The 23,473-nt window shown below is 37.1% G+C and overlaps 1 protein-coding gene across 2 annotated transcripts in view; it reads right to left on the bottom strand.

Annotated features, from left to right (window-relative positions):
* The window catches only part of trim33.L (tripartite motif containing 33 L homeolog), a 77,452-nt gene that overhangs the window by 17,179 nt on the left and 36,800 nt on the right, over window positions 1–23,473 (bottom strand). For both annotated transcript variants that reach the window (XM_018245286.2, NM_001095608.1), the window contains 8 exon segments: window positions 22,433–22,580; window positions 17,515–17,647; window positions 12,341–12,457; window positions 10,923–11,037; window positions 8,279–8,425; window positions 7,483–7,600; window positions 4,067–4,308; window positions 1,946–2,122 (listed from right to left, as the gene is read on the bottom strand). In XM_018245286.2, coding sequence (XP_018100775.1) covers window positions 1,946–2,122; window positions 4,067–4,308; window positions 7,483–7,600; window positions 8,279–8,425; window positions 10,923–11,037; window positions 12,341–12,457; window positions 17,515–17,647; window positions 22,433–22,580 — 1,197 coding nt within the window.

Below are 23,473 nucleotides of genomic sequence, written 5' to 3'. Positions count from 1 at the left end.
ATTTGCTTTCATTGTTATACCTGTAGCTTGCTGAAGAAAACTGATTTATTGTTTCCGGTTACTCCCAGGTGCACATTTTCCCAGTGTATATGATCTACATAGACTACAAACCTAAGGCCTAGAGTTGTAAATAAGAATACGGTCTAAAGAACACCATACCACTTAGGGAGACAAACAGCTGACACTGTAGGTCGGGAAGGATGCTTTGACCACTGACTGCATATCTATCAATGAGGGTTGTGGTGATCAAAAGGCAAGATTGTACAAGAACACGACAATTGCACAGTTATAATTAAATACAAAACAAAGATAAACTCTAGGTCCTTTGTATGAAGTAACTGGATGTCTAACATAATAGGCAAACCCCAATTTCCTGCTTTTCAGCTCTCTAAAGCTGGCCATAGATGTAAAGATCTTTAAAAGATTTTTTCGATATTGTGAGACCACGATTATCTCGAAACGATCATTTAAATTGAACGATTTGTCCATCAACTAAAAAGACCATTTCAGGCGATATTGCCAGGAAAACTGAGGGTAGCTGCCTGCTTGGCCCTGCAAACATAGATAGATTGCACTAGGACCAATACATTTTTTAAACCTGGCCAATCAATGTTCTGACAGATGGACAAAAATCGTAAGATGTACGATTGTTCGATTCCCACTAACTTCACGATAAATTGAAGGATTGGTCAGATTTCGGTAAAATTGGTCTTCACTAAAGAAAAATCTTTGCGCCTATGGGGACCTTAACTCAAAGTTAGTCAGCGACTTGAAGGGGTGCCACATGGGACATAACTGTTCAGTGAGTTTGCAATTGATCTTAGCATGCAGCTCAGATTCAAAAGCAAACAGTTATGATCCATGTGGCCCCCCTCAAGTCACTGATTGGTTACTGTCTGGTAACCAATCAGTGGAAACCAAGAGAGCTGGAAAGCAGGTAGTGTTCTTGCTTTTATGTTACACATCCATTCACTCCAGCCTTTATAGATTACGATTTTTGGCGAACTAACTATATTAGAAACATTTTTTATTTTGCACCAGTCTATTTATCCATTTTTTTTTATTTTTACACTGAACAATTCCATTAATATGTTGGCTCCTAAACTCAACTTAATCCAAAACACAATAAACATTTATGGATAAATTCCCTCTAAAAGAGAACAGTGAAGAGTCATTTAACTTTTACAAGCTTGCATTTTCCTACACAGCAAAAGGTGATCTGTGTAAATGAAGATAGCCTGACTGCATTTTTCTTACATTGTTGAAATTATTGCCAAGTGTATAGACTACAAGCTAGTGATGATAATTGAAATGTCTTGTGCTCCAGTTTGGAAGCTGTTCAAGATGGATAGGGTAATCAAAACTATAATCCATCTACGAAACATTAAATTATCATAAACAATTTATGGCATTGAACATTACATAACATTTAATAAACAAACAACATTTTGGACAAGAACAATTCATATTTTTACAGTGTTCTTAATATGTTTGCTAGACTTCCAGAAAAATTGGAGTTCAACTCCAAGGAGGTTTTGTTAGAGAAAAATAATGAATATGTTGACTGTCTACTGAGAATAAACTAATTTGGTATTCTCTAGGGATCCAAGGGTTTTAAAAAGAAATGGTATTTATAAAAATAATGAGCTGTTCCATTACAGCTCCAAATGGCAAAAGAAGGATGTCTTCCTTAGTTTAAGAAAAAGATTTGGCTATTGTTTGTGATGCTAACTCATACATCATTTTAGCGAAACCATGACAATATCTGTGCATAAAGTAAGCCAATTTAACTGTTTCCTATTTACTCACTACTGTAAGTCAGGCGATGTGTTCTAACTGTACTTCATGATTCTAAGTCTTTTTAAAAACAAAGTCTGCTTCTACACAGTATTAAAAAGACAATTGAACTGACTCTCAGTGCCAAGTAAATCAGTATCATATTTACTTGTCTTTGGAGATGAGGCTGCATCATTGAGTATTGCATTCCATTATGACGAGGGACACCAGACATCCTAGCAGCATTCTGGGCTGCATTTTGTGCCATTCTCATTTGATGTGCTTGAAATGGGCCACAGTTCATATTATTCCTCGGCATACTCTGCATGCTTATTAACCGTGGAGGCTGCAATTACAAAATAATGTTTATTACCTTTACTTGAAAAAATTATTAAAACAATGGTAGTGTCAAACAGAATCTCAGTAGAACATCTTAATTTCATGGAATTAGCCTGCTGGGTTATCAGTATAGAATAGATATTCTGTGATGTAAAATGAATACATGCATTACTTGCAGCATTGCCCAACTGCTGTATAGGCCAACAGCTCACACACAGTAGTGATGTGTGGGCCGAGCCAAAGCCCGCAGATCCGTGGATCAGGCGTGTTCAGGTTGACTTGACACACAAAGTTTGTGCAGCACGTGCAGAACTTCAGCTTGCATCCAACCCGCCGGCGAACTCCGAGAGCTCCACTTCCGCCAGATGTGATTCTTTTTATAAACTCATGCACCAGCATGCCCTGTCCTCTTCTGTGACATCCCAGCGGGGTGTGGCTGACGCAAGTATACAAATAGGAGCGAAAGTCGGGTTAGGGTTGGGTGCGGGTTTACGGAGGCAGTGTGTAAGTTTTTCTCGACCCGCACATCACTAACACAACGTATATCCAGGTGCTGCACGGGCGATTAACAACCTAGGTGGGTTAGACAATGCTTAACGTGATACTGACACTTCCCTATAGAAATAACTCAGGAAAATGATTTAATGGTGTTGGAGGGTCGCCTTTACTAAGGTTCAGCAGGCTGGGGGTGGCTTTTAGCTGCTTATTTCTCATGCAGCTTCTTTTCACTGATACAGACAGGTTCCTATTTTTATAGGAACGGATCAGAAACACTTTAAAATGGTTTCTATCCGAACAGCTTGGAATCTCAGGTGCAGTCAGGTCACTTGACTGTAGCCTAGAAAAATACAAGAGTCCTCTGCACTCAAACCATTATCAATATATTTAAGACAGAGACATTTTGTGCATACTGCTACTGAAAAATGCCTGTAGCCTAGAAAAACAGACTGCCCTGTTTCCAAACAATGATTGCCTGCAAAAAAAAACAACCGCAAAGCTATTATAAAGTAAAATAAAAGAATAAAGAAAAACTGTAACCACTTGCACAATTGTCTTAAAGTAATCTAATTAACACAAACTTGAAAATATTACAAGTGATCAAGGAGTTTTATGATTATACAAAGGCAGAATGCTTTTATAAAGATCATAGGAAGCCAAAGTGACTTCTACTGTCATCATACTTTACAACAGTGATCCGCAACCAGTGGCTCGGGAGCAACATGTTGCTCACCAACCCCTTCAGTGTTGCTCCCAGCTGCCTCAAAGTAGGTGCTTAGTTTTGAATTCCAGGTTTGGAGGCAAGTTTTGGTTTCATAAAAAACAGACTGTCAAACAGAGCCTCCAATTAGTCATCAAGGGTTCTTAGCGAGGGCTTTTACCATCAGCTTTAACTGATACTACAACACCTTTCTGGGGTTATTTTTAAAATGCAAGGCAATTAGAAATTAGTATTACCAACTAATTAAAAACTTGATTTCTACTAAAATGTGTTTATATGAAAGAGGACTGAACTTCACATTCTAAATGAAGGCATAATAAATTACAATACTGACTATGAAATTAGTAACAACGACTTATAGACATAAAAGTAGTACAGATATGGGAAAAACCCACATAAGATGCATAACGCTATATTAGTGGCAAAGTAAATTTGGTTTAAAAATTATTTGATTTAATGTATATGGTTGTTTTACACAAGATTTAAAGGTGTGGTAAACAAAATCACAGTAAAAATCCAGGTGCCAAGATTTCTGGATAATAGGGCTCAACGTTGTTATATCCAAACATTTAGAACAAGACAAATGCATACAAAGTATGCAATTTAAATTCTTTGCCTAATGGGTAGCCATGATAAATGTGTTCACAAATTGCACTTAGCACTCATAACAATGTGTAATTATTAATGGGCATATACATTATCGGTCTGGCCATACTTAGAGGTTGCACTTGCCTGCTGATGCATCACTTGAGGTGCAGATGGTCTCTGGTGCTGGCCAGGTGGCTGGGCCATCCTCATTTGGAGTTGCTGCTGTTTTTGAGCATACACCTGCTGTTGCATGTGCTGGAGTCGGAGCTGAGCTAAATTTATTTGTGCAGGTGGTTTGTTAACATGGTTCGCTCCTTGGGGAACTTGCCCAACCACTACATTAGGAGTAAAACCAGTGGTTGGCTTATTTTCAATAACAAGGTTACCTGAGAAGAAATAACAAGGCTGGTTTAGCTAAAGTTATCTGAATCCCTTTAAGTCTGCCTTTAACTCAGAGCTTACAAATCCACCATAAACATGCAATTATCTTTGTACATCGGTATATATGGCTATTATCGGTTTATAGAAACAAAAGACCTATTAATGCTCACAGTTCTTTTTATGCCCATTAGTGAACATACAGTGCTGCTCAATATCTTACTCAACCAGAGAGGTGGACAACCAGACTCGACAAAGAGGCTTATCCAGTGAAGAGAAGAACAAGTCACTAGAACTGACTTGTTTTTCTGTGTGCTGGATAAGTGAACTGTGGAATCCTAAGCCCCCTTCAAGCTATAGGTTCTTTTTCTTGCCTGGTAATTATTGTTAGGGCAAATATTAAATTTTATTGGTTGTTTCAAATAATATAGCTGTAATTGATTCATCTTATTTGTGAGTCATTAAACTTTTTTTGCTGAATGAAATATACTATGAGTTAGTCAATTTAAAATAAATGGGGAGTATGTTAACATGGATGTCTAGCTACTTGGTAAGGAAGGATTACATCCATCAATGCTATATTTTAACTATACACGACTTAATGAATGGATATTATCGGCCTTTTTCAGCAGCATTCGGCCGAATCCTTTTGCCCGGCCGAACCGAATCCAAATTTGCATATGCAAATTAGGGCCATGGAGTTAAATTTCGTGACTTTTTGTCACAAAACAAGGAAGTAAAAATGGTTTCCCCTTCCCACCTTTAATTTGCATATGCAAATTAGGATTGGATTCGGTATTCGGCTGAATCTTTCGAGAAGGATTCGGGGGTTCTATTGAATATTATCTGTTACTGTTACTTTATTTATCAATAATATCAATATCAATGATCTTATATGAATTTTGTTATCATATGGTTTTAGCATACTGTATATATTTAATTGTAGCCTGCTAGTTTTTTTATTTTATGTAGATCTGTCTACATACATTTCTAGTGGTAAATACACATCCATCTTAATTTAATTTGGTTTGTAGTCAACAATTTTAAAAATCTTTCACTTCAGGGAAAAGATTGGTTACCAACCTGATGTTGCAGCACTAAAGTAAGTAGTAAGGGAAATGCACACTATTTACTCTATGATTCACTCAACTGTCTATGATTCAAAGCAGGACCCTCCAGATGCTGCTCAACTCCAAGGATGGATATCAAAGCAACATCAAAAGGGTACCTATAGTCTGGATAATCCTAATAAATATGAAAGAGAAAAAGGGTTTTTTTTTTCTAGTAAAATGATAACGCTGTGCTACTAACATTAAGGAGAGCAAAAATAAAAACACAGGATATTGTACATCGTGCTTTATCTGTACAATTTTATTAGAATGGGAGCTACCATTATATACCCTCATAATTAAATTAGAACAGAAGAATAAAGGTTATTATTTAGTTGCTACATTAATGTGGCAATGAGGCAAAGGAACAAATTCCCTAACGCTGAACAGCTTTGTTTCAGATCAGTTAAACGGTAACAACCTGAAATATACTTTATTCTAATAAGTGGTGGCCACTTGCTATGGGTTACTGTATTAAAGCAGTGTTTAGGGTTGAAGTCCTTCACTTAGAAACTAGTGCTAAGGTAAATAGGAACCCACTGGACTGCATAAAAGCATGAAAAGAAATGTTATCTGGATCATATACATGCTATTTACTTCCACACGAGGCGGCTACGGAGATGTCTTGCTAATTTCAGGACCGTTCACATTCGAAGTGTGGAATGAAGCATTTTACAATGGGGAAGTACCGACATGTTACATCATAATATGTAAATACAAGCAGTGTGACAAATAAAAAGTGATGTGATTTTTTTCTCCATCTTAAAAAGGAAGTTGATTTGGGGAAATCCATATGTACTTTTCCTCTTCTAGTGTTCTGCATCTTTAGTTTTACTTCCTCTATTTAGGTTTCCCTTTTTTTGTCCTTGTTAACTACCCCAGCTAATTCACAGAGAAAAAGTGTTTAGGGAACCTAAATGAACAAATACACAAGAAGAGGCACAATAGAACATGAACACAGACATCTGCATTATTCTACAATTCTGTGAACCCAGTTAACTTCAGTTAACTTAGATAACTCAATAGCAAATCTTGTGCTAAAGTACTTATGTAATGCCGAATAAAAAATTACAATAATATTAGTGTTACATTACAGCAAATTTAAAGAGACCGTATACCCCCGATCAGCACACTTTAGCACAGCTGTATGGCAGTTATCAATTAAAAGAAATCAAATATGCAGACTGAAGAGACATGAGGCAGACACACTTTATTTTTAGTATGTTCTAAAATGGCCAATTCTAAGCAACTTGTCAAGTGGACTTCATTTTCTATTTTTTATAGTTTTTGAATTATTTGCCTGCTTCCCATCTCCCAGATTAGGTACTATGATAAATGTTTCATTGTACCCCTGGCATTCATATTAAAGGAGAACTAAAGCTTAAAGGGGTGAGTCACCTTTAAGTTTATTATGTTATAGAATGCCTAATTCTAAGCAACTTTTCAATTAGTATTCAATATTTTTTTAACACTTTCGAATGATTTGCCTTTTTCTTCTGACTCGTTCCAGCTTTCAAATGGGGGTCAATGACCCCATCTAAAAAAATATGCTCTGTAAGGCTACAAATGTATTGTTATTGCTTTTTATTACTCTTCTGTCTATTTAGGCCCACTCCTAACCATATTCCAGTCTCTTATTCAAATCAATGCATGGTTGCAGTGGTGTAACTATAGTGTGCCGGGCCCCCATGCAAAATTATCAGAGGGGCCCCCCTCATTCCGACCCCCATGCTTCAGCCCACTTCCTGTCCTGCCTCTGCCTGCCCACTCCCCGCCCCAACTCCACCCACTGCAGCTCGACTTGCATCCCCCTTCCTCACCGCAGGTAAGAGAGTGGCTGGGGAGGAGGGGGTTTTTATTAGCTACAGAGGAAGCAGACCCTACAGCCCGGGCCCCCCTGCGACTGCGGGGTCTGCTTCCTCTATAGTTATGACACTGCATGGTTGTTAGGGTAATTTGCTGAACCTAAAGCTAAATAACTCAAAAACTACAAATAAAAAATGAACCAAACTATTCATCAAATTAAATACAAATTTAAAGCGGGTCTATACTAAACAATAAATAAAATATTACCTAAATTTACAACATTCTTTGCCCAAAAAGTTGGGTCACAATGAAATCTTATTGCCCCATTGGCTGCTGGGACAGGGTCACAACGTGCCTTTAAGATATGACGTAACTGGAAAGTGATCTGAAAAGAAACATTCAAGAGCTTATTTTAAACACACAAATGATATCTATGTAAATAATATGGAATGTCGTCTACATTATAAGCAAACAATTCCTATTTCATAATGTTTTATGTTTAAATGTATTTTAGTAGGTGTGAGGTTACTGAAACAAGGAACCGTACCACATCCACCCACCCACCCACACACGTTATTCGGAATGCACTGAATACACTATTTTAGATTCGGTTGAATCCCAGAATCCTTCGTGGAAGATTCAGCCGAATAGGGTAAGTGGGAAAAAAATGTTTTACTGCATGGTTTTTTTAACGTAAAGTCACGTGATTTCCCATCCTGCCCCCAATTTGCATATGCAAATTAGAATTTGGTTCGGCCAGGCACAAGGATTCAGCCGATTCTGAATCCTTCTGAAAAAGGTTGAATCCTGGCCAAATCCTGGAACTGAATCCTGGATTCGGTGTATCTCTAATAGATATACAAGATATATAAGAAAAGGTAATGGAAGGGTTGGCATAGTTGACCACTGTGAAAGTGATATGAATGTAAAGCTGCATTTTTAAAAGACAAAGAGCTTAACTTACAGATTTTAGTTACAGAAAGATTCATTTTTGAAAGGAAGGTTCGATTCACGAGAGCAGATAGAACAGTTATATGGAAAAAATGGTGGGGGGATAACATACCAAGCGTTTGCTGTACAGTAAGGCGGTGCTGCTGCCACTCGCAATAGCCCAGTTTGTGAATGTCATTACATGCTTTATTTGCCGTGAGAGACCAGTGATATCATTTTGCTGCTGTACAAGTTTAATCTGTCGTTCCTTTGTAACACTCTGAAGAATCAAAAAAGAATTGGTCTCATTATACATTGTCTGTACAGTAAACAAAAATAGTCCAGGCTTCCTTCAGGATTAAGGGACATCTATGTACTTTTGCAAAGATTTCAATTTGTTTGAATCAGCTGAATCAAATCCAAACTATAAAATGCACTTCGACCCAAACTGAGGGGCTGCACTCTCTGTGGACATTAGTTTTTTTTGAGAGAAAGGTGATAGTAGCACAGGAGTAGATTTTAACTACTAGAACAAATCTACTATAAGAATCGATGCTAAAGTTAAACCTACAGGAATAGAAATGCAAAAGACTACAGTGAGTTCTTTAATTTAATAAACAAATTATTAGAAATAAAATCAGTGTGGCACACTGAACAAATTCAGTGAGAAAAATAAAAGAAAAACATTAAATTGCCAAACACCAGGCAAGTTATTTTCTTTCAAAAGAATGTAATGACCATTCTAAAATCTAAAGGCAGCCAGACAAGTATATAGAAGGATACATTATTAGCATGTAGACAGCTAACTTACAATTAGGATTGTTCTTGGGAAATATTGGTTGTCAGGCTGGCAGTGAATGTCAAGAATCAGACAGGCGCATTCTTTGCTAATAAAAGATTGTACTCAAACAGATATTGTTTGTGCCAAAATATAAATTGTACAAGGATGTATTGCTCTAACTGTTCCTTGGACAAAAACTTCATATTTAAAGGGGTTGTTCACCTTTGAGTTAACTTTTAGTCTGATGTAGAGAGTGATATTCTGAGACAATTTGCAATTGGTTTTAATTTTTTATTATTTGTGGTTTTTAAGTTATTTAGCTTTTTATTCAGCAGCACTCCAGTATGCAATGTCAGCAATCTGGTTGCTGGGTTTCAAATTACCCTTGCAACCATGTATTGATTAGAAAAAAAAAAAAGACTGGAATATGAGAAGTAGAGGGCCTCAAAGATGAGTAATAAAAAGTGGCAATTACATTACATTACATATGTAGCCTTACAGAGCATTTACTTTTTAGATGGGGTCAGTGACCCATTTAAAAGATGGGAAAGTCAGAAGAAAAAGGCAAATAGTTAAACTATAAAATGAAATAATGAAGACCAATTGCAAAGTTGCTTAGAATTGGTTACTTTATACCATATTAAAAGTTAACTTAAAAGGTGAACCACCCCTTTAAGACTATATCTTTACAAATATGACCACAACAGAACACAACCAAGTTAACATTTGCCAAATGAAAATGCTAAAAACTGCCATCGGGTGGGTGATCTTTAAATCTCTTGAACAAACACAGCTATTTAAAAATGATAAACTCCCAAAAATTCCAGTAAATTTACTTTATAAAAAGTCTTTGTGCCAATAAAACGGAACAACTATGATTAGACTTTAGCCAGACTTAATTTATCTGATATGTCTCCTTTAAACATTTTTGAGCATTTGTCTTGGACACCGCACAGTGCTGAAAAAGTAGCCTCAAGTTAGTAATCACTGCCCAACATTTTCTTAAAATCACCTGCATAAATGAATCACAAAGAAACAGATACGTTGCTGGCAAAAGATCACAATTTAAACGAAATATGTACTGCTACACGTATGGGATCTGTGTTATACAGAATGCTCGGGACCTGCTGTTTTCCAGATAACGGATCTTTCGGTTATTTGGATTTTCATACCTTAAGTCTACTAGAAAATCATGTCAACATTAAATAAACTCAATAGGCTGGTTTTGCTTCCAATAAGGATTAATTATATTTTATTTTAGATCAAGTACAATGTACTGTTTTATTATTACAAAGAAAAAGGAAATCATTGTAAAAAAATTTGGATTATTTGAATAATAGTTGGAGTCTATTTACATAATTCGGAGCTATCTGGATAACGAATTTCCGGATAAATAGATCCTTCACCTGTATTACATTTCCAATTTTCAATTTTTTTTGCCCAATTAAAGGACCGGGAACATTAGGAGATAAAAGTGCCGTAACCACTTACGTTATGCAATAAATCGTGAAATCAAGCACCTTGCGCGGGCAACATTGTTACAGCACACACTTGCATAATGAGTGCCACAGCTTGCTTGTTATATGCTTGTGTGCGGCATAGTGCTTGCTGGGGGCATTTTCTTGCAAAAATAGCATTTTTGACAGCAACCAAAGTGCAGACTACTAGATTACACATCATACTTCTATTGACATTGCCTCCAGAAGCTATTTAAAAGATGTCCAAATACTTCCATTTCTACCTTATTTTATGGACTTTTTCATGTATACAAGTTGTGGTTAAAGCATTAAGGCAAGCAGAGAAAGATAAATAAATGCCACAAAAAATGGCAAAGATTCCATATGCACCTAATAACATGTGTTCTCACACATTATGGTCTATTAAATAAAAGGTTGAAAAAAAAAAAACCTTGACTCCTAAGTCTGCACTTAAACAGCAGACTTAACTGGGGAAAAAATTAAAATAAAGTTAATGTAAAGAAAAATATTCGTCTTACCTCCAACTGCTGCAGAAGAGATTTACCCTTCTTATTAATTTCATTTATTAAAGTAAAAATTGCCACTTTAATTTCCTGTTCCACTCGCTTATTGGTTTCATTTACTTCTTTTATTCTATAAAGCACAATAAAGAAACAAGTGTTATTATAATACATATATTAGCCAATTTAATGTAGCTTTTCCTGCAGAATTGTGTTTGCTGCAACTTAAAATTTATGCAGGCACATAAGTACAACGACTCCATAAAGACTATGAGAACCAGTGTCGGACTGACCCTGCGGGAAACCGGGAAAAAACCAGATGGGCCCCCGACCCTTAATGGACCCCCACCAGGCCAGACCCCTGTCCCGACCTTTTGTTTTAAAAAAAAAAAAAAACGTTTTCTTCATTCATGCAGGAGTGCCGCCTTTCAAGCAGGCGATTCGAGTGAGCTCGGCGCATCACAGTAGGGGGGTCGGAAGGGGCCCTGGACAGTAGTCCCGGTGGGCCCCCAGTCCGACCCTGTATGAGAATAGGAAAGTATTCCTACTATGGAAGCCATGTCAACAAATAAAACACTGGTCATTTACTTACTAATTTGTAGTGTGCAAAGTGCAAGACCCCATGCTTTTTTTTTTTTCTCACCACAGTTTTTTTTAACCATAATTCCAGCACCACTGCAGCCACGGGGGGCAATGCGACTGAATTGTGAATGGTGCATTAAAATGAATTATAGCTGTGGATGCAATTTGACATTAATCAAATTAATTTGCACTAAAATTGTCTAAGTTCAGTTGGTATCACTGCTGGCACTCACTGTCAAACTGCCATTTGAGCCCCAATTCATTAGGCTCAAGCTTCCCACAGCAATTGATGCAGGGTGCTATTGGAAGTATGGAATTACCACCACCTTCAAGGGTGGCATTAGTCAATCAATAGGTGCACTTGCTCATGATTTTCTTAATAACAAATGGGCACTCAGCGCAATTATATGGAGGTGCAAGGAGCTGCTTCAGATTCAAATACCATATTGATCGTTTTCGTTACCTTCACTCAACCAGTAGCTTCCAAGATAACTTTAGTAAAGCTAATGCACAATTACAGCTCTCAGTGGGTAAGTGTAAAAGTATGATAGAATATAAACATTACATTGGCTTGTGTACCATTAACAAGTATAATGTACATTCTAATGTCTATGAATATGATTTGTTTGTTTGATTTGTACTGTGAACAATCTCACATAGGAGGGGTATACAAAGTATACTATATATGGCATAGATTAAAGGAACAGCATTACATTAAGTACATTGCATATGCAATGTTTCTCTGTAACCGCAGTGTGAAGACAGTTTTTCCCCAGATTTACAAATGACTAAACAAAATATGGCATACAGATCGAGTAAGCAAAAAACAACACATTTCAAGTAGTACAGTTTACCTGTTTTGAACCTGAGTAGCAGCAAAATGCACATAGTTCTTCTTTTCTAGAAGCTTGGCAAGTAAGTTTTCGATAGCACCTTTCTGGTTTTGAAAAGCCTCCTCGAGAAACTGATACCTTTTAAAAGAAAAACAGGTTTACCTGATTCATTAAGCAAAGTTCATGAAAGGAAAGAAATATGGCTTTCCAAGTCCTATAGTGAATTGCAGATTTCTTGACATGAACACTAAAAAAATTCAAGTTTTAAAGTAAATAAATATAATGTACTGTTTACATGTACTGGTAAAAAACAAGTATGTTCACTTCCAAACACAACTATAGTTTTATAGTACTACAGGTATAGGATCCCTTATCCGGAAACCCGATATTACAAAATTTACCACAGCACTCCAACATATAACCCCCTGAGAGAACTTGTGCATACTTTGTACAAACTTTATAAATAAGTGTCTTTTTTTTATATAGGCACTTCTAGGAAGCAATCTTCCAGACAGACTTTTTAATTAAAAAAGTATTTATTTATTGAAGAGCACTAGGAGTCTAGGACACAGCCTTTCACGCGTTTCGTATCAACAGGATACTAAATCATAGGCTCTATGATTAAGTATCCTGTTGATACAAAACAAGTTAGGCTGTGTCCTAGTGCTCTTCAATAAATAAATACTTTTTTATTGAAATGTCTGCCTGGAAGATTGGTTCCTAGAAGTGCCTGCCTGCTCATTTTCTCAATACGGTAAGCATATATATATATATATATATATATATATATATATATATATATATATATATATATATATATATATATATATATATATATATATATATATATATATAGACTAAAGTGCATTATATTTAATTACTTTAAAACACAAATTTTTTGGTGTTACTGTTCCTTTAAGTCATTATTTTAGTTATTTCAAGGTGACCCAGGTAGCTCCTCCATTAAAAGGCCAATGTCACAATGCAGTTGTTCATTTCTTCCTAGTGTCCAACATATAGAACACAATGTTTTAACGATATACCGTATATACTCTAGTATAAGCTGAGTTTTTCAGCATCCAAAATGTGCTGAAAAAGTACCTCGGCTTATACTCGAGTCAGCGGGCAGTAGCTGAGATTGCAGTCACTTTTAATCATTCCTATACCAACAGTTTGCTTGGGGAGAGACTGCAATATCACACAGAGCCCTCTGTTGGTTAGAAGGAAGAATAACAGTGCGCCCTCTGTTGGATATATGAAAAAATAACAGTGATTGCAATATCACACAGCGCAATCTGTTGGTTATATGAAAGAATAACAGTGACGGCAATATTACACAGCACCCTCTGTTGGTTATATAAAAGAATAACAGTGTGCCCTCTGTTGGTTATATGAAAGAATAAGTGACTGCAATATCACACAGCATCATCTGTTGGTTATATGAAAGAATAACAGTGACTGCAATATCACACAGCGCCCTCTGTTGGTTATATGAAGGATTAACAGTGATGGCAATATCACACAGCGCCCTCTGTTAGTTATACAAAGATTAACATTGATGGCAATATCACACAGCACCCTCTGCACATGGTTGTGGGACAGTGGGACAATGCACACAGTAATCCGTTTGGCAATTCTCTGTCACCATCAACTTTGCAAAGAAGTCCGGTTGATCACTGGGGGGGGTTGCTTTGGCGGAATGTACGCTGCTGGGAGACAGGGCTGTAGTTGTGTCTAGGCTTATACTCGTCAATACGTTTTCCCAATTTTCGTAGGTAAAATTAGGTACCTCGGCTTATACTCGAGTATATATGGTAAATGTATTTATTGCAATGTTTGTCATTACAAAACAAACAAAAACACACATCGCTGGACTATAGGCAGGTACATTTTCTAAAGCACAGAGCTAATTCCTTAGGAAAACAATTTTAAAGAGAATTACTCTCCCCAAATTTGTCTGTGGTGGCCATGTCTGTTGATTGACAACAAATTAGGAGGTCACTGGATTTATAGTATCCCTAGATACTGGAATCTGCCTGACCAGTAAAATCCCTGGACTGCACCTAGGTCTCTGAACCCTTCTAGTAAAACAATAATAACTTATCTCTGATTCAAGACCACTGTATTTTTGCCAGCACCATAGTGATGTGTGGGTTGAAAAAAAAAACTGGACCCACCCTCAATGTTCCCTCTAATTCCTTCTTGGCTATCTGAGCAAAATAATTATTTTGTGCATACAATTTAAACACCTTAGAGGGAGCATTGGACCAGAGGCTGCCAGTACCTGCCTCCTCCCCTCTGTTTATAGGCCCGTGTCACCCCACTGATGAGGTCACAAAAGGGGTGGGGCAAGCACACACCTGTAAGTAAAACTAGATGCAGGAAGCCGGCAGTGTAAGGTCGTGGGCCTGTGACATGCAAATTGTGTGCTGAGGTCGGCCAAACCCGCTCAAACCAACCCTGGGTATCATGCCAGCCCTCACATCACTAATTCAAATGGTGGAAACCTATGACACTGGCGTACCAGGAAGCACTGGGCCAATGTAAAAAGGAAGGATTTATAGGGACAGACCTAAAAAGCACCCAAGGTAAGAGGGTATCCACACAAATTTTAGCCAATGGTGAAAATAGATAGCACTGAATATAAAACACTGAATAGAAACATTGCCAGCACAAGCTCTTACCATAAGCCATGAAGGTACTATATAAAGAAATAACAGATGGAAAGGGCTACTGCACAGTCAAAATATCAGAAACTGCTGCAAGAAGCCAAGAGCCCATCTGTCATTGTATGGAAAAATATGAATAGAATTCTTAGTATATGTGGGAAGCTGTGAGAGGCAGGCCAGAGCATTTTGTTTACCAATGTTTTCCCCGGGAAAAGTTGGTATGTCCAAATAACCCTTTGTTGCAGAAGGCCATATTTTCTCTTGCGGGTTTGCAGACTTTAAGGGCTCTTACAGACTAGCTTTTTTAGCTGCACTTCCCTGCGTTCTGGTTTCATGCGTTCAGCCGCAGGGGAGCGCAGGAGTAACTGACTGAATTATCATCAATGTGGCTGTACTCATACAGACGCATGTAAGCGCCAAATGCAGGTTGGGACGCAGCATGTTGCATTTTTCCTGCGTTCGCCACTTACATCCGTCTGTGTGAGTACAGCCACATTGACAATAATTCAGTGTGTCTACTCCTGCACTCCCCAGAGGCTGAACACATGAAACTGGAACGGATGGGGAGCGCAGCTAAAAACGCTCGTGTGTAAGAGCCCTAACAGAAAACAATGCCAAACTGCCGCATAGCTTAGAAAGACAACAAGATATATGTGGGCAAATGCTCTATGTCTTCCCTCATCAAAACTACAGATATTATAAAAGGTCATCATACTTTAAATTAAAATAAAAGCATGACAAGAAATGATCCTTCTGTATAGAAGTGACCTTGGCGTCCTATTATCTGTATAAAGGTCACCTTTAGCTTCAAATATCATTTATTCACCTTAAAAGGAGAATTGTGGTGCTCACTGGTATAAAGCCGGGCTGGTGCAGTAAGTACAATCACTTGGGGGTGCCTAACATTTGGCACCACCAAGTGCAATAAGCTTTCCTTCACCTTTAAGGGTTTTGCTTTGAGTAATGAATATAATCCATTGTAAACAAATGGCATAAAAAGGGATTAAAGCACTATTTTATACTGACCACATAAGCAATATTTTAATGAATTTAAAAACTTACATTTTAATTTCTTTAAATTAATTACATTTTACTTTGATGCCTGAAACAATTGTTTTGTTTTCTAATTGACATTGCAATTTTTAAACCTTTGCCAAATGAACTAATTGTGCTGCCAAGTTGAAATATTACTGCAGTTGGAAGTAATGAACAACATACATCATCATGAAAGAGCAACGTACCTCAGTGTTTAAAAATACATCATAATTTATGACCAGGTAAACAAAGTTTTCAATAATGCATTAGGATTCTCAGTACTGCTAAAACATACATGGGCAAATGCAAACATTTACACATCTAATAACTATTAAACAAGGCAGTATGGCGGTACAGCTTTTAAAATTAAATTGCAGCAAGTATGCGATCTGAATTGAGTCTGGTTTTCAGGTTTGGCTCTCCCAAACATTGGGAGAACCTACAATGTACCTGGTGCAAAAGTCCCCACGCTCCAAAAACATACAGAAAGGTTATTAAACTTACCACAATATGTATGTGTGTGATAGGGTAACCAGACTGTAAAGTGCTGTAGGGAAGGGAGTGAGGAGATGATGTATAATTTCGGACAGATCTATCAAATATACAGGTACTGGTGCTACTCTACAGATACACGATTCACAAGTGTAACTGTTCTCTATCTGCTACAACTCATTAACTTTATAGGGTCTGTAATGTTACAAATTCTTTTAAGATGTAATAATTATGAAAAGGGGTGCCGTCTTCCGTTACGAGGAGGTGCACAGTAGCATGGATAGCCAGTATGGAAAGTACCATCAAGAGCCCTGAATAAATGCTAGTTCTTAAAGGAACAGTAACCCCAAAAACTGAAAGTGTATCAAAGTAATTAAAATAAATTGTTACTCTGCACTGGTAAAACTGGTGTGTTTGTTTCAGAAGGAATATATAATAAACAAGCTGCTGTGTAGCCATGGTGGCAGCCCCATGCTACAAAGCAGATAATAGATCACTCAAACTTGTATGCTGCATTCCTCCAGTGTGACATTGACAACACAAAGACTATTAGAGGAGGGTGTCATTAATATAAAATGGCATAATATAGAGATGTGGCACAGCATTCCTGAGCCTTCAGAATATTAAAAAGAGCCAAAGTTTTCCATTCAAGCCACCCATTAAAGTCAAATATTTGGACAGGGCCCCACTTAGCTCATGAAATTAACACAAATATTTGTTGGTTATTCAGTCATAGTTTGACTATGTAGGACAAAAAATATGCAGCCCAATTCTCACAATGACATCTATGAGCGCAAATGCCCATTCTCCCCAATTCTCAACTCAACTGACCAAAATATATATATCCAGCAATGGCTCAGTCAAAGTCCTGATCTCAAACCAACTGAGAATCTGTGGCAATATTTAAAAATGGACAAAAGCCCCAGAGTGCAATGCTGATATATACACCAGAAGTCCAATATTTTGCCAAACAGCATCCTGAAGTTTATTAGTATTTACCTGTGTTCCTTGTGCTCTAGTAACTGACAGTCTCTGCATGTTAGTCGGTCACATGTTTCACAAAATAATTTGAGCTGTTCTTGTTTGTGGACCGGACAAAAAACTGGACGTTGACCAGAAGCTCCCACAGATTCTATATAAAGATAAGATATACATGGAATGAGTATAACTGCAAATGTTAAATAAATATGGATAGTTTTGTTTTTGATTGCGCATACACTTGCTTTTAATATACATCCCAATACAACTATAATTTCCTAGAGTGTGCACAGAATATTCCTTCAGTAATTAGAATTTGACACGTGTGGGGAAACAATAACATTAAACATTTACAAAAAGTATTGTAGAAGTGATACCTATATTGGCTAACAATAAAAATACATTGCAAGCTTACGGAGCACCAAGGCCCATTCGTCAGGCAAAATACAAATGAAAGCTAGAAAGGCACAGCATATATTCGGTTAGATCAGTGAAAGGTATTCATGGGCAATAAATTAGGAAGTTACAGATAGATATATTTGCATCTTTTAGAGCACTTAGTACATGTAATCATGTATAACACATTGGATGATGCACACGAATAGTGGTCTAGAATGGTGTATACTTTTTGTGTATTCGGAATAGCAACTTGATTTTTGCACAGTATGTATTTGTGGGTTTCACATCTGTTGCAGGGAAATGTACCTGCTTTAGTTGTTTTAGGAAGAGCACTTCTGACAATCATTTTCTTCAGATTAGGTGGTTGTCCATATGACAAGAGAGGTAGTTCCGGGAATATTTGTTTTAGGGTATCTGTATGGAGAATAGGTTGAAGGTCTCTGGCTATTTTTCTAATAATGTTCAGTTGTAGGTTGTAGGTAACTACAATAGGTACCCTGTTTTCTGTCTTTTCTTTGTAATCCAAGAGTGTGTCTCTGGGTATTTGAGTTGCTCTTTGGATTTGATCATCAATAACCTGCGGATGGTATCCCTGATTAACAAAAGTTTTCCGTAAGGAATGGAGATGTTTTTTTCTGTCATCAAGGTTTGAGGAAATCCGGTTGTATCTCAGAGCCTGGCTAAACACAATTGATTTTTTTATGTGATGAGGATGAAAACTGTCCCACATAAGATAAGCAGGACGGCCTGTTGGTTTTTGGTAAAAGGGATGTTTGTATGGTTCCATTTTTGATGAGTGAGTAAGGGTAAGAGTGGTTAAGGGTAAGGTTGATGGTGGGGTGGAATTGGTTAAATCTTTGGTGGAATGCCAATAGTTCTTATTCTGATGTTGTCAATATGATAAGTATGTCATCTATATACCGTAAATAGGTTAAGGGTCTGGTGTTGCAGGAAGCCAGGTAATTTTCCTCTAACTGGGCCATAAACAGATTGGCATACTGAGGTGCCATTCTGCTTCCCATAGCACTTCCCATCAGTTGGAGGTATATGGCATCCCCTAAAGAGAAGTAATTGTGTCAGTATAAATCTGATCAGTTGTAGAGTTGGTATTGTGGGCATATGATTTTTTCCTAGGAAGTGCTGGCAGGCTGCAATACCATCTTCATGTGGGAAGACTTACGGAGCACCAAGGCCCCTTCGTCAGGGGGGCTAGGATGGTGCCCTCTGGAAGTGGACCTATATTGGCCAGTTTGTTTAAAAGTCCAGTGGTGTCTTGTATAAAGCTGGGTGTTTTTCTTACAATTGGCTTCAGGATGTTTTCTACCAAGCCAGATAAGTCCTCAGTTAATGTTCCAATACCAGAGATGATGGGTCGCCCTGGGTTTCCTTCCTTATGTATTTTGGGTAACATGTAAAAGGTACCAATTCTGGGGTTCACTGGTATCAAGTCCATTAAGTCTGTCTGCGAGGGGGAGAGACCAGTGATAACTTGTTTTAATTCCTTTGTATATTTTGGGTGAGCTGGGTCCTCTTCCAGTCTTTTATAATATGTGGTGTTAGACAGTTGTCTATTGGCTTATTTTATGTAATCTGTGGTGTCCATTATTACCACAGCACCCCCTTTATCAGCTGGTTTAATTATTAAGTCGTTGTTGGTTTTGTATTTGTTTTTTTATTTGTTATTTTTGCTACTGGCTAACACGGTACCACAGTTTTTTTTTTTTTTTTTAAGAAATAGAACATTAGACAAGCACTAATTTAACCTCACGTGAGAATAGTGACAGAAGGGCGAAAATACAGAAGTCACTATGAGACTCCAAAATCAATTACTGGAATATTCCCAACAAAACATAGACGTGCAGGAATTGTTTACAATCTTGCTTAGGAACAACTGTTACACTGTGGTGCAAATACTACTTTATTTGAGAAAACTCTCTTATATTTTTACTTGGGGTTTTCCGGAAAAGGGTTTTTTCTGTAATTTGGATCTACATACCTTACTAAAAATCCTTTAAACATGAACTATATGATTCTTATATTAGGTTGTAGTTGGGTTCAACTACAGGTACCGTTTTATTGTTACAGAGAAAAAGGATATCTTTCTTAAAATGGAGTTTATGACCTATGGCCTTTCCATAAATCAGAGATTTCTGGTTGGTAAATATTACACCAATATGCCTGATTGAAAGCACAGATAGCTGAAGGAACACATTAAGGAAGGGCTTTTAGATCTCTGTCCAAAATGAAGTAAAGCTTAAATAAAGAAGTAGCTAGAAATGTTGTACATGATGTTCTGTGCTTCTGTATCAGCCCAAGGCAACCACAGCCCTTTAGCAGGGAAGATCTGTGTCTCCAAAGATGCCCCAGTAGCTCCCCATCATCTTTTCTGCTGATTCACTGCATATGCTCTGTGCTGCTGTCACTTACTGAGCTTAAGGACCGACTCGCAATATACAGTACACATAGAATAGAAATGTCACAATATAAGACTGATTAATAACTAATCAGATAATTTCTACATGGCAGCACAGGAACCAGTGCAAGTAGCATCAGAATTTAATAATCAGTCTTGTAGCATCAGCGTATACAACAGGCAAACCTCACTTTCTGTTAATAATAATTTGTGACAACCCCTAAGCTTAGCTTCTCAACAGCTGCTCAGAGCATATGAGTGTCGTGGACACTTTCCAAGATGGTGACCCCCTGTGACAAGTTTGAAGTCCTGGATCATTGCTGCTATTGAGAAGCTGAAACTATAGGCTGGAGCAATAAGTTTAGTATATAAAAAATTGAATTTTTAGCCTTATTCATTTTCATGGTTTAGTTCACCCCCAACAAGAGTCCGCACTTCAGTTGGGGGTAACAGAAGTTTAAAATTTTAAAAAAAAATGTCTCTGTCAGTGATCGGACACTTGCACCAGTAGAGAGCTCTGGTGTTTCAGTCTGGAATCTCAGTGATCCGTTGAAGATTCTGAACTGTTACAATTTGTTAGATTTAGTCAATACATTAGCAACTATTATAAATTAGTAACTATAACAGCTGCCTTTAAAGGGGATTTTCAAATTTTAGTATGTTGTACCTTTTAATTAACTTTTAGTGCAATGTAGAGAGATATTCTGAGACAATTTGCAATTGTTTTCATTTATTATTATTTGTGGTTTTTAAGTTTTGGCTTTTTATTCAGTAGCTCTACAATTTCAGCAATCTGGTTGCTAGGATCCAAATTACCATAGAAAACATGCACTGATTTGAATAAGAAACTGGAATATGAATAGGAGAGGGCTGGAATAGAAAGATGAATAATAAAAAAGTAGCAACAACAATACATTTGTAGCCTTACAGAGCATTTGTTTTTTTAGATGGGGTCAGTGACCCCCAACTGAAAGCTGGAAAGAGTGATAAGAATAAGGCATATCATTCTAAACACATGCAGTTACTTTATCCTGCAGGCACCTAATTGCATATTTGGACAGTTAAGTAAACATTTTGAGGAGCCTTGCAGAAATCTGTGCTGTTCCACTTCAGATCAAGTGCAGTTTATTAGTATCTCATAATTGACAGTAATGCTGGAAAAAGTAGTAGCGATGATCGCAGCTGGTAGATTATAGTGCCACATTGAACACTTAGGCCAAGAAATCCGTGCCCAGAACTGAAGGCTGGTGAATGGAATCTCAGGGGAGTGCCTTAAAAACTCCCTCTCCGCAGGTTGTATGCCTTTCCATGTCCTTTAAAAGGGAAAATATATTGCCATACTTGTTGCCTAATGAAATAATGAAAAATCCAAGTTTTTTGTTTTTTCTTGAGCAAGACAGGGCAAACAAGAGAACTTAAGCTATTCAAAGTTTGGCTCTTGCGAGGTAGATAATTAGATTATCAGTGCATGGATAATTCAGCTACATAATGGACTTCCAAATATCTGTGCACTGGAAATCTAATTAATAACCTCACAAGAAGCAATCTTGGAAGAGCTTCAGTTTCCCAGCTTAGCTCAAGAAATAACAAAAAAAACTGATTTTCTTGTTCAATACAAGCCCTATTCATTGAACTACCACTCAACAAGGAGACAGATTGCCTCTTTAAATGAGTAGTTCACCTTTACGTTAACGTTTATCATGTTATTGAATAGCTACTTCCAAATTTTTTTATTTTTTTTTTAATTATTTGCATTCTTCTTTTGACTCTTTCTAGCTTTCAAATGGGGTTCACTGACCCCACTTGCTCTGTAAGGCAAAATGTATTGTTTTTGACTTTGTACTACTCATTATTCCATTTTGGCCCGCTACTATTCATATTCTCTTAATCAAATCAGTGCATTGGACCCTAGCAACCAGATTGCAGAAATTGCAAACTGGAGAGCTCCTGAATAACAAACTAAATAACGCAAACCCCACAAACACAAATAATAGAAAATTAAAACCAATTAAAGACCGTCTCAGAATATTACTCTCTACATCATATTAAAAGTTAATTTCAAGTTAAAAAACCCCTTTAAGGTGATCATATTTCATATAATCAGCAGTCAGCTTTCACACTTCTTACCGGAGGATACATCTTCTTTATTTGTTATGATGTGGTCTTTTGTGAATTTAACCCTTTGGTGGGCTTCTATGCATGTCTTGCAGAGCCATTCCCCACATTCCACACAAAACCCAACTGCACTTGCATTATCTTCACAACTTGTGCAAACCTAGAAGAAATTAAAGATAAACGAAATAAAAGCCAAACACATTACCATTAGAAATATCAAATAATTCAATGCATCTGCATAATCTTTACTGTGTGATTTATGCTTTAAAGTGTTTGTCAACCCAAACACAAAATTTTGTGTAAGAAAATGTAATTTTAAAAAACTTTAGAATAGACGTTCATTACACAATTTCAATTGTTTAAGGTTACGTGTAAAAGCCTATTTAAAACAGTCCCCGCCGGTCGCCTTCTTTTATGCTCTGGTGGCTCTGAATTGAAAAAAAAAAAAAAAAATGCAACAGAGGCAAGAAGATAAAACAGTTCACCCTCCTCCCAAGACAGGTCTGTTTAACACGGTTTAGAAAGATCGGAATCTACCAGTAGACTGTTAGCTGGTAATAAGTAGATCTCAACACTGTCAAGCTTGTCTAAGTCACTCTCTTATTTCATGTTTTTCATTCAGACATTTATAATGTTAAGGTTACATAAGAAAGTTGTTAAATATAGCAATATAAGTTCTCTCACAAATCAATATAATATTTCAGTAATATTTTCAATGGAACAGCTTTTATGGATGTAGATCATAATGGGACAACATGACTAAAAGTAGACCTCGCATTAGTAAAGTATGGGCACTCATGGGTAAGAGGGCACCTATATCCCCCAAAGGAGGTTTGTTAAAAAAATTATTGCTAGCTCTGGTGTGGGAATAACAATATTGCTATTATTGGAACCCTTTATGCAAGCTTTAGTAATTACATTTACAAATGACTTTAAAACCACTTAAACTTTGTAAGGAATGTTTTAGGGACCGGATACAGTTTAATTCACCCAACAGATCCAGGCCTCAAGTAAAGTATGCTAAAGGCAATTCACTAGCAAAACATTTATTTT

This window comes from Xenopus laevis, chromosome 2L, assembly GCF_017654675.1.
Source record: "Xenopus laevis strain J_2021 chromosome 2L, Xenopus_laevis_v10.1, whole genome shotgun sequence".
Lineage (NCBI taxonomy): Eukaryota > Metazoa > Chordata > Amphibia > Anura > Pipidae > Xenopus > Xenopus laevis.
The sequence above is the reverse complement of the archived record's forward strand: the minus strand, read 5'-3'. Positions and strand labels throughout refer to the sequence as shown.